Source organism: Dipodomys merriami, unplaced genomic scaffold (assembly GCF_024711535.1).
Source record: "Dipodomys merriami isolate MVZ:Mamm:240054 unplaced genomic scaffold, mDipMer1.0.p SCAF_69, whole genome shotgun sequence".
Taxonomy (NCBI): Eukaryota; Metazoa; Chordata; class Mammalia; order Rodentia; family Heteromyidae; genus Dipodomys; species Dipodomys merriami.
The window spans coordinates 965,574-982,984 of record NW_027206279.1 but is presented as its reverse complement, the minus strand read 5'-3'; the positions used below and the strand labels follow the sequence as shown (position 1 = coordinate 982,984).

Genomic DNA, 17,411 nt, shown 5'->3' with positions numbered 1-17,411 from the left:
GACAGCTCATTAAGTGAACTGTTTGGTGCCCCATGTGCTGTGCCCATGTGGGCTTGGCCGTGCCTAGACAGATAGCTTCTTTCAGAAGATTAGGACCCCGGTGAGAAAATGATCGGGGTGGGGTAGGAGGGGGTAATATCTTGTAGAGTGGTGGCTGCCATTGATCCCCGCTACTCAGTGTCTTTGGCTCGCGTGGCAGGTCATCTACCCTGTAAGGCTCTTGTGAGGATCCGGGAGAAGGTTGTTTTAGCTTGCTCAGCATGATGCTGGTCCTCGGGTGAGTTTTCTGCAGTACTACTCCACCTGCCCTAAGTGTTGGACTTTGCATCTGCTGCATGCTTGGTTTTTTGACCTGTCAGCAGCTAGATGAGTGGACACACACCTTTCATGGCATCTCTTTGGGTCACCTCACAGTAGTGTTCTCATGGTCCTGGTTCCAGGGGGGTGGGAAGCTTCGATGTCCACCCTTTTCCCTGTTCTGCCCTTGGGCCTTCTCTACACTTCCTTGCCAGTGTTCTAAACAATCCTCTGAGAAACGAGTGCACAAGTCTGTAACTCAGGCCTCACCCCAGTGTCAATTACACCAGTGCTTCTTAATCCTTCCAGAACTTAATCCAACTCAGAAGGTCTAGGGGGAGGCTCAAAACTTCATATTTTACACAGGCTTTCAGGTGATGCTAATGCTGCTGGCGTAGGGATAAAATGGAAGGAGCAGCTCTGTTGAGAAAGCTGCTGCCTGCGGGTACGTTTCAGGGCTCTCCTTATTCTTCACTGTGGTAGTTTCAAAGTTTCAGGGCTCACAGTAACATATTTGATCCACTTGGCATTGATATTAGTATAGGATAGAGATCATGATTTAATTGCAATTTTGTGTCTACGGTAATTCAGTTTCCCATGGTGAAATCCCTGTGAACTGTTAAAATACACTTAGAAAATGATGACAGGTAAAAGGAGAAGCTGGAGGTAGGCGGATATGGTCAAAACACTTCATGAACCAGTGAATCAGTGAAGCTGGTGGAGACTGGGTAACTGACCAGAGAGGATGGTGGAGTCTGACAAAGACATGTCTGTACAAGTGATTCATGTTAACAAAGAAGCCAGAAAATAAACATGAAGGAAGTCACTGTCTGCTGAGAGACCCAGCTGTCCACCTGCCATTCCCCCCAGAGAGCCCACACGATTCCCAGCATCGGGCAGCAGTGACTGTCACCAAAGGACTTGGCAGGTTTAGCTCAGCTTCAGAGGTTAGCAGCTCTGAGCAACTGGGCAAACAGCATGCATGGAATTAGAACCTTTGAAGAAAAAGTAGACGTTTACATTTCAGTATCCAGAGTCTTCCGAATGATGACAAAAATCACTGAGGATTATAACTAAGTGCAAAAGAAAGTCAAAACTGAGATGAGGTGCAACCTTCTCTTGTAAAAGGCCTTTGGGAAAGTGCCCGGCTTGTAGCTGAAAATGCTGCTCCGTCTACCTCTCCATCTTTTTATTCCCTTGCCAGTGCTAGGGTTGGAACTCAGGGCTTGTGAGTACGAGGCAAGCACTCTACCACTTGAGCCACGTACCCAGGACTTTTTGCTTTTAAGCTGACTTTTCCAGGTAGAATTGGCCAGCCATAGATTACGAGCCTTGTGCCACCACCTTCGGCGTACCTGGGATTACTGCTACGCCACTTCTGCCCGGCCTTTGCTTGCGTTTTGCCGCCATCTGGATGATCCAGCAGAGGGGAGCTCTTTCAGCACAGAAGTTAGGGTTATTCTTTTTGTTTTGAAACAGGATCTGCGGATCTTATATTTATTTGATAAGGAACTTACTAGTGTATATTGTTGATATAATTACCATAGTTTATCATCCCAGAGAAACCACAAAGATGACTTTCCCAACTTGCTTAATGGTTATTATTTTACTATAAGCAATGTCTCTGCCTACTTATAAAAGAAAATGCTTTGTAACAGAAGCTTTTAGAGTCTTCCACATAATCTTAAGTAAAGCTCATGGTTTAAAAACAGAAATCTTTAGCAGATGGAAGACAGACCCGCTTCACGTGGTGCTGGGCTGCGGCGGCTGACGCAGTCATGTGCACAAGGTTTTCTTTGGCGGCCCCTCCAGAGCTTCCCTGACCCTGGGTTGTAGGCAGAACATGTTCCAAAGCTCGGGAACCTGGCTGGGACACAAGATAGCGGCTTAACTCGATCTCCACCGCGTGGCTTTCCATGGTGAATAGAAGCATCAGAGTAGCGAGGGTCTTGCTTTGTCTTCTCTTCAACTTAGTGGTGGGGAGCTGTAGAAGCACTGTCGGTGTCCACTGCTCTCCAGAGTCCAGGTTATACAAGGGCCACGGGCTTTTCACCTCCGCTAATGAAATACAATTTCATGATTTCACAAATCCTTTCATAGTTTAGGTAGATTTCCATACTACTGTTTCTGTTTGTAATTCTGTATGTCTTTATTTAAAATACTAATCTGAGGCTAGGGGAATGACTTAGTTGCAAAAAGAATGATACATTGATTACAGAATGTAAAACCTACATGTCAAACACAAAAACAGATCCTGTGAACCAGATTTAAAGCTCCATAAAAATGATGGAGAAATCTGGAACTTACATTACAAAGAGTTAAAATCCAGAAGACTGCAAAACACTTACCAAGTCATTTTTAAAAGGATAATTACCTGGTATGAAGAAAACGAAAGAAGAACATAAACAGAAGATCTACAAAACATAAAATCAAATTGGTCTTTATGTTTGGAAAAACAAAGTTCAGCCTCAACAATTAAATGCAAATTAAAGCAACAGGGATATGACATTTTTCACCCATTAAATTGGAAAATGTTTAAATGTGTTGACTCTCATTACTGTAATGGAGATGGCAGAGTAATACACGTACTTGTATAAATTTGGTGCTGATGCTAATTGTAGTGAGTATTCTGGAGAGCAATTTGGCAGTTCCTATGAAAAACCACTTTAAAGTTCAAACTTGCTGCTCCTCCACTCATTTTGCTTCTGTGAGTTCATCCTAGGAAAATGATGGGGTGTGTGAACAGGATTCATACCTGGGACCGGGCACAGTGTCTCACCTAGCTACTTGGACTGAAAGCTAGAGAATCATAAAAGAAAAAAGAAGTTTGTGAGACACCCCCCCCCAATCTCAGCAGACAAGTCATACATAAGCTGAGTGCCAATAGCTCAGACCTCGGAAGACTGAGGCTTGGAAGATTGAAGTTCAAAGCCAGCCCAGATAGAAAAGTTTGTGCAATACCAACTGCAATTAAGTAGCAAGACGTCAGACTGGAAGCCTGGATCGGGTGGTAGTAGCATGCCACCTCCTGTGAGCAAGAAAGCTGAGAAAGATCGCAAGGCCCCGAGTTCAAGTTTTCCTACTGAGACAGATAGATATGGTGTCTCTGTCCTCTATCCCAGCTACTCAGAGGGGGTAGGTGGGTGGTCACAATGAGAGACTAGAGTAGACACAAAACACAAGACCTGATCTTGTTTTATCTGCATTAGTGAAAATAACTAGTAGAGAAAGGATTGAGGGCAAAACTCAAGTACCACACTTGCCTAGTAAAGACAAAGCCCCAAGTTCTAATTCCACCACCAAAAAAGACAGAAAAGGAATTGCAAAGCTGCTTTGTTTATGTGGACGTAAGAAACACCCTAAAGATAATTGTACACATTTTTGTCCATTTGAGGAATGAAATCAATGCATCCACTCAAAATAAGGTTAAAAGCAGGGCACCAGTGGCTTATAGTTCTAAGCCTGGCTATTAGAGGCTAAGAACTGGAAGATGGCAGTTCAAAGCAGCCCAGGCAGAAAAATCTGAGGGACTCTATTTCCAATTAACCAGCAAAATGCTAGAGGCTGGACAAATGACTCAAGTAATAGAGCACCAACTAAGCAAGCAAGACAAGTGAATAGTATGAGGCCCAAAGCTCAAGCCCTGTCTGGTAGTGGGAAAATAAAATGTTCAGGATAAATCAACTGGAAAATTAAGAAAGTATGAGCCCAGCTTGTGTGGCGTGCAAGTCTGGAAGGTACTGGATAGTCGCATGGCCCTGTGTGGACATAGAGTCTGGAGGGGATTGGATGGCCACAGTAGTTACCTTGGCGTAGTAGGGTCACAGTAAACCTTCTTTAGATAGTTTCTTCATTTTGTACAGTTGACAAATTACTTTTAGAATCAGAGGGAGAAAAACCTGAAAGCTATTGTTATACACTAGCCACTTTTCCTCCCTCACACAGAAACTAGGCAAAATTTGTAAAGAAAATAGTAGCTATGAACAGTGATTGCAAAGGACTAGTGTGGGAAATAGCAGTTCATTATTTAATGGGAACAGAGATCCAGTGAGGAGTAAGGAAAGATTTCCAGATGCACAGTAGAAATGATTGCATGAAAATGACAATGTACTTCATGCCACTGAACTATACACTTGAGAAAGATTGTCCTTTGGTGTGTGTGCTGGTCCTGGACCTGGTGCTGTCCCTGAGCTTTTGTGCTCAAGGCTAGCGCTCTACACTTTGAGCTACAACTCCATTTCTGGCTTTCTTTTTTTGTTTTTGTTTTTTTTGGGGGGGGGGGGTTGGTAGTTAATTGGAGATAAGAGTCTCACTTTCCTGCCTGGGCTAGAAACTCAGCTTTCTGTGTAGCTAAGGTTACAGACATGAGTTACCAGTGCCATCTGAGAATGATTGCCTTTTAAAATTATATCACAAAGCCGGGTGCCAGGGGCTCACGCCTGTCATCCTAGCTACTCAGGAGGCTGAGATCTGAGGATCACGGTTCAAAGCCAGCCCGGGCAGGAAATCACCGTGAGACTTTTTTTGATTATTGTGAAAATACCGTACAGAGGGGTTACAATTCCATGGGCAAGATAATGAGTACATTTCTTATCAAGCATTGTCGCCTCCTCCTTTGTTTCCCCTTACCATCCCTTCCCATTCCCCACTCCCACACACACACAGACTCTTATCTCTAGTTAACTGCTCCAAGGCCAGAAGTGGTGCTGTGGCTCAAGTGGTAGAGCTCTAGCCTTGAGCACAGAGAGGCTCAGGGACAGCACCAGGTCTTGAATTCAAGCCCAGGCCCTGAGTTCAAGCTCTGCAATGGGCTAAAAAAAAAAAAAACACAATTTTAAGTCTCTTTCATGATAAAATGAATTTTTTTAGAAATCTATTTATTCTCAGGAGGTCCTAAATAAAGTAGGTCTATTTTTCCCTGTGTTAAACATATATTTTGCTTTAAGATAAAGAAGGAACCTATTAAATGTCTAAGAAGGATCTGAATTTCCTCACTGACATAGAGAACTAGAGTCATTTCTTTCCTTTTTTTATCCTTTATTTCTTCTAGAGGTAAACTAAGATTTTTATCTTTCTCACCCATAAGATTTTAAGCGCTTAAAAATGCGCCATCCTCTTAAAGCAGTTGAGTCGCTTCTTTTCCACCGCACAGGTCAACATGCTTCTCAACTTCCAGCTGGGGGAGAATTGTCCCTGCCCGGAGGACATCCGCGAGGAGCTGTATGACTTCCACGGGGACCTGCTCCTGCACTGTGGTGAGCTGCGGGCAGGCACGGGGCCACGGGCCACGGGCGGGCAGGCAGGGGCCACGGGCCACGGGCAGGCAGGGGCTACGTCCACGGGGACCTGCTCCTGCACTGTGGTGAGCTGCGGGGGGGGGGGGGGCAGGGCCCGCGGGCGGGCAGGGGCCGCGGGCGGGCAGGGGCCGTGGGCGGGCAGGGGCCACGTCCACGGGGACCTGCTCCTGCACTGTGGTGAGCTGCGGGCGGGCAGGGGCAAGGGCCTCCACACCAAAATCACACAGAAAGTGGGCCTGGCGGGATGTGACTGAGGATCCTTCTGCCTGGAAGAGGCCTTGTGAGGAGACAGAGCAAGAGCAGAGGTCTGCAGAGAGAAGGAAAATGATTCTCATATTCACCTCACTCCGCTTTCCTGCAGCTGGGGCTCTGCTCCCAGGATGTAGGATGCTCTGCTTTTCAGTATCTATGTACATGGGAGGGTTAGTAATATTTTCCTGTAAGGATTCTAAGTGAGCAATCCCACCTGAATACATTTTGTGTTGGTCTTGAGTCTCTCACGGCATCGTGATGCTGGTACAGGAGGGGGTGGAGTCGTATATGAAAAAAAGACAAACTTTAATGCTGTGGTGCTGCTTCTGCTAGGGTAGATAGTACTCCAAAATCACTGTGAAGGTGCTGACATTGTGGATTTCTTCTAACCATTATCCAAGGCTCTGCTGTTTGGGGGTTGGTTTTTTTTTTTTAATGTCTGTTTGGGAAAAGAAAAGTATTTCTTTCTGAAGACTTGAGAGTCCTTTTCAAGTATGTTAGGAAAAGTTAAAGCCCTAAGATAAATATGTCTGATACACAGGAAATTTCTATTTTAAAACCTTTTCTGCTGGGCACTGGTGGCTCACGCCTGTCATCCTAGCTACTCAGGAGGCTGAGATCTGAGGATCGTGGTTCAAAGCCAGCCAGAGCAGGAAAGTCTGTGAGACTCTTATCTCCAATGAACCACCAGAAAACTGGAAGTGGCGCTGTGGCTCAAGTGGTAGAGCGCTCGCCTGGAGCTGAAAAGCTCAGGGACAGCGCCCAGGACCTGAGTTCAAACCCCACAACGGACAACAAAAAAACACAAAACCTTTCCTGAAGACATCATACCATCTCTTTAGGAAGCTTCAGAAGGCGCATTCATATGCTCGTTCTTCTGCTTGGGGTTTCGTGTGGTCTCCAGGTCTTCTCTCTGTTCTGCGGCTTGCTAGGTGTCCCCGTGGAGGAGGAGGAGGAGGAGGAGGAGGACAGCTCCTGGCCAGGAAGACTGCGTGCCTTGGTGTACAAAATCAAAGGCCCGCCCAGGCCTGAGAAGATGAAGCAGGCAGAGGAGGAGGAGCGATACCCCGGTAAGCCACGAGCCCCGCACCTGCCCCTCCCAGCCTTGATGGAGGCTCCCGGCTCTCTACCACGCACCAGGCAGTGCGTGTCAGTGCACCAGAGCGGCACAGGAGCTGTGCGCGCGGCGCTATCCCTGCTGCTGCTGCTGCTGCTGCTGAGAATATGTATGGAGAGCTGCCCCCTTCCTCCAGCTGAAGGAGCTGGCCTTCAGGCTCCTGAACCCTGTGGTTTCCATGGCTTGGTGTCCGTCTACCTGGAAGTCCTGCATTTTCCCTCGTTGCCTTCTTTTATCTATTGTCATTTTCTATCTCTTTTATTTGGGGTTTGTTAATACAGAAAACTGACCTGCTGAAGAAATAAAATGATAGTAAAAGGGGCTTATAAAACATGGGTGTTTGGGGTTTTGAATTCTCATACTGGTAGCTCAGCACTGTAGAGGACTGTTCCTTGCTAATTTTCAATACAAAGACCTTATTTCTATCTTTACCTTGTGGATAATGCCTACCATTTGACCCAAGTTGAAACAAGATCATATTTCTTCCTACAGGAGAGTTGGCTAAACTATTAGCATTTCAAGAGGAAGATTGTCTGAATGTTAAACATAATCGATCTTCTCCTTGCTAGACTTAGCAAATGTATCATTTATAGAAAGAAGGGATTTCCCAAGTTTAATATAGCTACTTTTTATCTTCTCCTGTGTTCCTAATCATCTTGGAACACACTTTTAAATTGCAAACTAGAGCAATAGACTGTCAACACATGATAAGTTCATCTGAAAACACCACTTTGGGGGCTCATACATCTTATTATCCATTGCACTGACCTTTTATCTTTGTCAGACTGTCTCTGAAGGGAACGCATCCTCTCCGTTTGTCCGTGGGAGTTTTAAAGCACTGGGGCAATGCATGGCATTTCCTGGCCAGTCCATCAGTTACCATGGAAAGGGGGAGTCTAGGAGACCGGAGCCTTTGTTTTGGGAAGGAGGGATGGAGGAGGGAGGAAAAGGAAGGAGGGGAGAGGCTGTGGAAGAGGGGCTCTGAGCCAAGGAAAGTGGGCTGCAAGGTCAGGGATGGAGAGGATTCTCTCTGAGAGCTTCTGAAAAGAGTCTCCTCGGCCACTTCTTGACTGTTGTCCAGGCGCGGGTCAGACTTCTGGTTTACAGAGCTATAGGAAAATTGCATTTTTCAAGTTCCTAAATGCATGGTAACTTGTCATGCTATCAGTAGAAAATTAATACAGACCGCAGCAACAAAAAGTGGATCCTCGGCGGGCACAGGCAAGGTGCCGGCTGGAAACGTAAGGAGGAGGCCGAGGTTAAGCGAATCCGGTGGATTCTGGAGCCCGGTCCGTTTCCCGTGCGGGCATGGAGACCCGGGCAGCGGAGATCAAGCCTTCTGTTCACCTAGTTCGTAGAGGTCGCACACAGATCTTCTGTGCGCATCTCCTTTCCCTCGACAGCGCCGCCTGGCAGACAGAAGGCCGTCAGTCGGAGCACCAGGTGAGAGGCGTGCCGGCGCTGGATGACAGAGTCGCGGTCTCCGCTCTGAGTCTGGCTCCGTCACTGGGGTGCAGCACGCACCGCACAGTCCGGTCTCCGCTCTGAGTCTGGCTCAGTCACTGGGGTGCAGCACGCACCGCGCAGTCTGTTCCGGAAGCGGGGCCTGCCTTTTGGCGGACTCTGCTTAGAATTCGATGGTACTCGGGAGACAGAAACTCTCGCTGTTGTTGAGGCTTGTCGTATGCCAGGCATTCTGCTAGACGCCTTCCATCCACACAGCAAGCCGCCAAAACCGTCACTGCCAGGTCAGGGTGACTGAACTAGAGAAGCCAGATAATTGGGAAAGTTCATGCAGCAAGTCAGAAATGGGCTGAGAGCTGAGCCAGCTTCCTATCTGCCACCAGGAACCCTTCGGGGGTGGGGCGGAGAGGCGGCAGGGATACTGCCTTTAGTCTGAGAATCCACCATCCTGATTAGATAAACACAAAAACCAAACCCAATGCCTCTGATGATTTCTCCAGGAGAGTAAATACTGAGGTCGTACGGCCCCACGTCCGCTGTGACTCCACCTTCATTTTGAAGGTCTCTGTCCTAACACATGAGCACAAGTCCTCTGCCTCTCTGTGTTCCCCATCATCCTCATCATCAGTCATGAATCTCCTCGATGTTTGGAAACGGTGATTATGAGGCTGGTTGACTGATTTCCGAAGCAACAGGCCAATTATCTCACTGTGATGGAGGAGACCCCGGGGAGCCGGGGAGCTGGACGGGCAGCATCTGGCTGTGGACACGGGAGCAAAGTTTCTCTGGTGGCTGGGGGTGAGCGGGCATCCAGCTGGCCTGGGAACCGCCCTGGGCTGAAGCACCTGCTTCTGCCGTCTGCCCTGACACATGGCCAGTAGGAGCCCACAGGCTGCTGGAAACAGAAGACTTCATATCCTGGCCTCTGCTTCTGTGCAGCTCACCCGTGAGCCCCGCAACCACCTGTTCACCAAGTTGTAGTGTTAGCCGGGCACTGGTGGCTCACGCCTGTCATCCTAGCTATTCTGAAGATCTCTGTTCAAAGCCAGCCTGGGCAGGAAAGTCTGTGAGACTCTTATCACCAATAAACCTCTCAGAAAACCAGAAGTGGTACTGTAGCTCAAGTGGTAGAGCACCAGCCTTGAGCTGAAGAGCTGAGGGACAGTGCCCAGGCCCAGAGTTCCAAGCCCCACAACCAACATAAACAACAAAAAAAGATTATTGTTTCTTTGCCCAAACAAAGAATTAGGCTATGAAGGGTCACCGTCATTGATGAAATGCTGTCCCCTATTCTTGCATGATGGCTGTGAGGGTGCATATTAGGTTGGCGTAGCCTGACAGTGTGAGGGTCGAATGCCAGGTCCACGCAGCCTGACAGCGTGTGAGGGTCGAATGCCAGGTCCACGCAGCCTGACAGCGTGTGAGGGTCGAATGCCAGGTCCACGCAGCCTGACAGAGTCTGGCACGTTGGCTGCTGATGAGGAAGCGCGCAGTGTGGATGCCGGCCAGGAATTGAACCTTAGCTCTGTTCTACAGCGGGAGGAGCGTGTGTAGGAGTAAAGGAGCAGTCAGGTCCAGAAAGTGAATCCCCAAGTGGGCTCTGCTGGGTGCCTGTGCGCTCTGGCTGGGGCGGCTTCCTGGATCCTGGGACACGCTGGGGAGCCTGCTCCCTCCCGTCCTGGGGAGCAGCTCCAGGGGTCCTGGGCTTTCCTTTCACTTCAGGCGCCTGTGACCTTCTCAGTGCCCCCTGAGGAGAGACAGTGGTCCCGATCGCAGAGCCAGACCCAGAGGGGGCAGGAAATAGAGAAAGTAGCACGAGAGAGGATTCTCCCAGGTCTCGTTGGAGTCAATCGACTTAACTTTCTCCCTGGCCTCCTTTGCTAATAAGTAGCAGCAATTTGGCGGGGAGATGCGTTTGGCCTCGGGCGCTCTGGGGCACTGGCCCGGAGGGTGAAGCCTTCCCCGTAGATCTTCCCAGCAGGGTCAGAGTGTGTCCCCGCAGGGTGTGACCCCTGAGTCAAGCCTGCAGCGGCCACCACAGCCGACCCCGGGGCCACCCAGGCCTCGCTGGTCTCGGCGTGATTAGTGGCGTGCACTGATGCGGTGATCGGGCCGTTCACCCCTCGGTCAGGAGCCCTGAAGTCCCCAGCATTCATGTCTTCCATGTCGGGTTTTGCTCTTCGTAATGTTGAGAGGAGGCAGTCGAACGTGGAGGTAGCAGCGTGCTTGACACTGTCCATTAACACTAGTGAAGCCACGGGCGTCTTTGATGCATTAATACATTGGAGTTCAGGGTTCAGGTATATAACCTTAGACTATGAAGCCCAACTTGACTCTGTAGAAACTTACAGAAACAGACGCACTGCTGTAAGAACCTACGAGCAAAGTCCTTTCTTCCTCTCCTCCTGCTCTTGTTACTATGTCATGCTTATTTTAATTTTCATCAAGGGAAACTTTATAGGGTAATTTTATTTTATTGGTAAAGACATTGAGGCTCTAGAGAGTGAGTAGCCTGACTAGCTGCGTGTCAAAAGATCAAAATGAAAGGAACTAAAGCTTTGTGGTTTTCAGGATTTTTTTTTCTGAATCTCTTCCAGAATTTTATTAAGGAAGTGTCTAGACGGAATGCACCATATAAATTTAAAGCATTAATAGAAGCAACTATTTGTGAGTTTTATGTAGGCGAGCATCTCTGAAGTGATACAGTGGAAGAAATTGGATTCTGCAGCATTGTCCTGAATCCTAGCTCTGCCGATGCTAAAGGTGATGTTAAGAACTTCCATAACCTCTGTGTGGTTCAGGTTCCTTGTAAATAAAGGGAGAATAATAGTAACTCCTAAGAACATACAAACTCCGTGAAACAGTGTTCAGCTTAGTGTTCTGGTACCTGGAAGTTCCACTTCTGAGATCACATGGAGCCTCGTAGATGCATTCCTATAGGTTTAGAGGTAGAACAGCATGGGATGGGTTCATGCCCAGCTCTGCTTGCTTGTCCTCCCTCCCTCTCTCCCTCCCTCTCCCTTCTCTCTCCCCCTCCCTCTCCCCTTCCTGTTCTCTCCTCTCCCTCCCTCCCTCTCTCTCCCTCTCTCCCTCTCCCTCCCCCTCCCTCTCCCTCTCCCCCTTCCTCTCCCCTTCCCTCTCTTTCTCTCTCTCCCTCTTTCTCCCTCCCTCTCCCTCTCTCCCCCTCCCTCTCCTTAGCTCTTCCTCTTCCTCTCTCCCTCCCTCTCCCCTTCCCGTTCTCTCCTTTCCCTTCCCCACCTCTCACTTTCTCTCCCCCTCTCTCCACAGATGTTTTGTTCTACCTCTTGTTGTAGGGTGAATCATCCCAGAAGCCACAGTTTGAAATATAGAGTATTGGAGTCTTTATTATACAGTTAGCAGGCTGCAGGCCGCCCGTTGTTACAAAGGCCCGCGGCATGCAAATACACAGGACACGGCTAGGAAACATGCTAACGAGGAAAGAAACAACAAAAATAATACCAACAAGCCTGTTCAGCTCCAGTGGAGAGCTGAATTAGGACGCCATGATGACTGGAGACGAGCCAGGAGCCAGGACACAGGGTGTGATCACAGAGACACACGTGGCGCGGTCTGTCACGCGGCCGGGCTGGTCCCACCTGAATAGGTGGGCGCAGGGGCAGATCCGCAGGAAATTCCCAGTCCAGTCACTGGACTGACAGATTCAGTAGCCTATCAGACCTGCCCGCCCTGCCTCCAGGGGTCTGGGCACGCCCATTACCTGGGAGGCAGGTGATGGGGGGGGGGGGGGAGCTCTTCCCCCAGCACAAAGACAAGCTGCTGGACCCTCCCACCCACCATGTGGCCAGTATGGCGCTGCAGGCCTAATCACCTTACTTCACTCTAGCTTTGCTGCGTGTTGTGGTAGGATAGGAAGGGAAGTTCTGGGTCTTACGACTGTGCCTTGCAATGCCTCAGGGGAAAGCAAGACTTTCTCCTGCCCTGGTATTCCAAGCAAGAACCCTTTGATTGGAGAACTTGGTCACAGGACCCATGAGCCAATGCCTGTGGCGACCTGGAAAACAGAAGGTGCTGGCTGATTGATGTCAACACAACCCACCTTGGAAATGGCGGTTTGTTCCTGAGGAACATGGGCCCTGGGTGAGACGGGACTTGGCACGTAGTCAGGAGACTCTGAGGGTGGATGGGTTCTGAGTGTGTCGTTGATATTATTCACTGTGCACTGTGCCTGTCTTCCACAGCCTCTGTTTCACTCAGCGCCTGATGTTGAGATGCAGTAGAGATAGCTCTTGATGTCCAGAGGAAGAGTTGCGGCTGTGTGAGGACCTGGAGGCTCTGTGTGTGATTCCTGTGTAGTGGTCCACAGCCAGTCCACAGTAGGTGCTTTCTCTGCTTAAGGGTGATTCTGGCTCGGTCTAAGCCCTGGGCCCGATGGAGACAGACCTCCAGCTATGTCAGCAGCCCGCTCAGAGTTTTCTTCTGTATTCCTTAGAGTCAGTGTCCTCACGCCGCACTTCTCCTGGTTGGAGTAGATGAATTTCCTAATTGCTGCTGCTGCAAACTGCCATACATTGTCTTGGCCTTGTGACTCAGAGCCGTAATCTACAGCAGCTCTTCCTGGTAGTGTTCGCAGCACTGCTGCAAGGTCTTGTGCAATAAATATGTCCTAGAAATTGGGATATAGCACATATTTGAGGTTATTATTCAGCCTACTTAAGGGAAGAAAAATGCAGAGGTCACTTAGAAATGCCACCTGTTCATGTGCTCTGAGCATTACACCATACTGCAGGCTGGCTTTTTAATCACCTAGAATTTTAAGTGTACATAATTTAGATGTTTTTGTAACACGAGCATAATGGATTAAGTTTAGCCTAAGTACAGTGCAGTTTTGTCTACCCTCTGTTCTCAGTGTAAGTGGGAGACTGTTTCTTTCAGACTGACCCAGATTTAAGAGCTCTCACAGAAATGTAAAATATTACAGAGGTGGGATCTTTAAGCTGTAAGGATTTGCTTTGCCACGGCCAGCAGCTACCTTTGATAGGAAACATGAACTTCACTGGATGAGGACCATTTGACTTGCAATCTAAATTTGGAGAAGAAAAGCAACATCTTTCTAGAATCCTGCAACCTAAAAATGCAACTTGCATCCTGAGACTCAATAATCCTTCCTTGTGGCCAGTGCCCTGGGAATCCAGGTAACTTACCTACGAGTTAACAGTAACTGTGGTGGCAGCAGTCGCAGGCGGCAGGCTGGTTCTGAAACCAGAGAAGCAGGTTATAAAATGACTCTCAGGAGGACGTAAATCACTGAGCAAGAAGTCATGTGTGGGCCTCCACACGGACGGATGCAAGGCTGGCGGTGACGGGACGACACTGGAGTCCCCTTTGGGAATGCTGTTGGACTAGTCCAGACGGAGGCGGTGGCTCTCTTCTAAAGTACTGCTCAGGCATCAAGTCTTCCTGAACAATAGCACGCCTTAGAAACATTTCCGTTCATTTTAAACGTGGCTCGTAGATCATAGGTGCAATATGATTGCCTCAATGTGACTATACCTAATTACAGTAATTGCAAAAATGGAGATAGCAACTTAATGCTAACCTCATAAATGAAGTCGTTTGTAGTTACCCAGGGAACCGTCTGTGCTCGACCAGCTTCCCTAGACATTCTGCTTGAGGATTTGCTTGGTTTTTTTTTAACCAGAAACCCCCTGAAATTAAGCAGCTGGTACACTGAGACAGCCCTCTTGAAGCTCCATTCAATTAGTGGATGAGAATGCCAGAATTTCAAGGTTCAGCTGGAAAATCTTCAGTAAGCGAGGAAGACAGATTGGCCCCAATGGCAGACTATAAACTTCACCTCTTCTCTCCTGCTTCAGGAGTTGTTTCTTATGAATACTGATGTGTTTTGTAGGGATTATAAGGGCATAATTTCTAAAGATAAACTTAGAAGAGCAACAGAAATGTAATCAGTATTCAGTTGCACCTGTTCTTTATGTATTGTCTCTCTTTGGTTATAAAAGAGGTTCAAGTGTATCCAGAGAATATTTGAAAATGCTACTAAAATCATCAGCATTCTCCACTGATGTGAGGGAAAAAATACAAATACTCAAGAGCTACATGTGAGGATCATTTCTTGAAGAAAGGTTGTATTTGAAAAATACTCCTATGACCTCACAGATGACTCAAGGTTCCCATGCACCTTAAGTTCAGCTTTGTGGTCTCCACACCGTGGGGCTTGTTCTAGAAATATAGAGAACTGCAGGTAATCGAGCCCATGGAAGAGGCGGTGTGCACTGACTCCAGGACAAGGCTCTGTCACTCACAGCCTGCTTTACAGGACTCATCACGCCAAAGCCTCCTGAAAGGCCGGCTAATGTGAGGTCGGAGAATCAAGGTCTCCCCCTCTTCCTGGGCCTGCCCAACCTCGCTGGCCCATGGAGCAGGCCAAGAAGGCCCTCAGCCTTGCCAGACACCTGCTGGATCCTCTTTGCTCTAAAGCACACAATCTTAGAGAAGAGGAAAGCAGAATGTTTAGCGCCTTTGGACTAACAGGAAGCACTTTGATGCAAATGCATAATGGCCAGCGCCCTTGACAGCTGAGTCAGTTTTTCACAATAATAATTCTTTAGTTTTCACTGTATTTACTCTTCTTACACTCATTTTTAGTCCTCCTCCCATCTAGAAAAAAACTCGGAAACCTTTCTACGCTGAGCCTTTCTGTGCCCTGATTGGGATCCTGCAGCCTCAGGAACGGGGCTCCCGTAGCCCCTGGGCTGGGGAGATGTGCTGGCCTGACCCCACCCATGAGCACTTCTCAAAGCTTTTGGTCTTAAGAGCTTTTTGTACTTCTAGAAATTAGTTAGGCCCAACTGAAGTAGTGAAGAACTCTTGTGAACACTGTGTAATTGAAGGAAGCTATTTACATTTAATTTTGGCTTTAAAATTTTAAATTGTTATCCTAAAAAGAGAGAGAGAGTGTGTGTTCAAGCTCAGGTTTATTTTTATTTTGTCAGTGTTTACTGGGTTAAAATAAGACATTTAATGTCTGCCTGTTAATTGATTTAATAATAATTTCTGAAACCTTATTGTCTGTTACATAAATAATAGCTGTCCTAGAAAATTACTATTTGAAAAAAAAAACAGTAGCTTATTTTCAGTTTAGCTAAACATCTTTGATATCTGAAAGGCAACTGGGTTCCTTTTTTGTGTGTGGGGTAGAGAGTTTGCCGGTCCTGGGGCTTGAACTCAGGGCCTGGGCACTGTCCCAAAGCCTCTCTGTGCTCAAGGCTAGTGCTCTACTGCTTGAGCCACAGCACCACTTCTGACTTTTCTGCTTATGAACCCAGGGCTTCATGCACACTAGGCAAACACTCTACCACTGAGCCACCTTCCCGGCCAGCTGGGTTCTTATATTTGGTTAAAACATAGCATAAAGTTAGCCTTACAGTGGTAAAACTGTTGAAAAGGGAGGAGCACTTTCATAGACCCTCCATGAAGTTGTGGACTTGCTTTTCTGATACTGTATCAAAACTGAGCAAGTAGCAGTCTCAAAACATAGTTGACATGTGGAGTCTGAAACCGCATTGAAGACGTTTTTGTCCTTTATGACATGAAACAATCTATTGGGTTATATAGCATGTTGATTGACTTTCCCTGTGAAATTTTTTGTCACCCCTGCATTGATCATTGAGAAATTATCAGCTCCTTGAGTACTGCAGAGCTCCAAATGTGACACATTTAGATTTTAAAGTCACATTTGTTAATATCAACAGTTCAATCAGAAAAGACACAAGTATTGAGAAGCTGTTAAAGCTCACAGTGCAGATTAATGGTTTTGCCAAATTTTCAGTTTTCCCTTGAAAAACGCACATTGCATTATTGGCAACAAATGCTGCCATTGGAAGAGAAAGACTTACCTCTTTCATTTTTTAAGGAAATATCACTTAGTCGTGATACTTTCACTTGCTGTGGCTAGCCTCGGAAATGGCGTTTGATGAAACGTGGCTAATTTGGCGAATCTGTTCCCTAGAGAAGCCACTGATGTTTATGCATATTTAGCATGATGCCATGCCGGAATTGATGCAAAGCCAGAAGCTTCCTTGATAAAAACCAGCATTTTTCTGGCGCACCCAGGACATGCTTAGGCAAATAGCACCTAAGAATTGCTAACAGATATGTTTGACCTTGCATGCTGCCTGAACCCCCAGGTTAACGGGGAATAGCGGCAGTCACCCTGGTGTTGGCTGGCAGACAAGGGAACGCCCAGTCCACGTGAATCCCCGCCGGGGCCTGGCACAGCCGGGCAGGACATGGGTCCTTGGTGATGCTCTGACCACGGCACTGCGTCGCAGCTGCTCTGCTGCAGCTAAGGGAGGTAATACAATCAAGGACTCTTGGCGGCATTGCTTCTAGTATTTTCCAGCTGGAGATGAAGTGCGGTGGTCCTGCTCTTGCCTATCAAACTCAACCGCAGCGTCTCCGCTCCATCCTCAGTCCCGAGTGTTTTGACCTCAGAGTTCACCGACTTGGCTCAGGCTTGCTAGTGGATCTGAGCGTCTGGCACATGTCAGACTCCAAAACAGGCCCTGCTTTCCAGGATTCTTCAGCGTGCTCCCTCCCTGCCCACCCCCAGCCTGCCGACCTCTGCTTCGCGTCCCCTTACTCCCTGAACATTGGCCTCACAGTCTGGAGCTCTGTTCAGTGTCGTACTTCCCACTGAGTTCCATCTGTCCCTGTGTACTAGATACCGCAATGCTGAATTTTGCTTGGACCTGGGACCATATTTGGTTGTGTAATTGTTGCTGTTTTGGTGGTACTGGGCATTGAACCTTGGGCCTCACACTCGGCAGGTGCTCTACCACTTGAGCCTTGCCCTGGCCTTCTTTGGCTTCATTACTTTTTAGATGAGGCTTGACATTTTTGCCTGGGGATAGCCTCCGATCACAATCCTCCAGTTTACTCCTGCCACACAGCTGGGAGGAGTAAATGTGCATCATCACAACCAG

General features: G+C 47.9%; 1 protein-coding gene across 1 annotated transcript in view; it reads left to right on the top strand.

Annotated features, from left to right (window-relative positions):
* The window catches only part of Ryr3 (ryanodine receptor 3), a 348,483-nt gene that overhangs the window by 215,490 nt on the left and 115,582 nt on the right, over positions 1-17,411 (top strand). The window contains exons 37-38 of the mRNA XM_070005709.1: positions 5,450-5,552; positions 6,779-6,916. Of these exons, the coding sequence (XP_069861810.1) occupies positions 5,450-5,552; positions 6,779-6,916 (241 nt within the window). The remainder of the gene's footprint in view (positions 1-5,449; positions 5,553-6,778; positions 6,917-17,411) is intronic.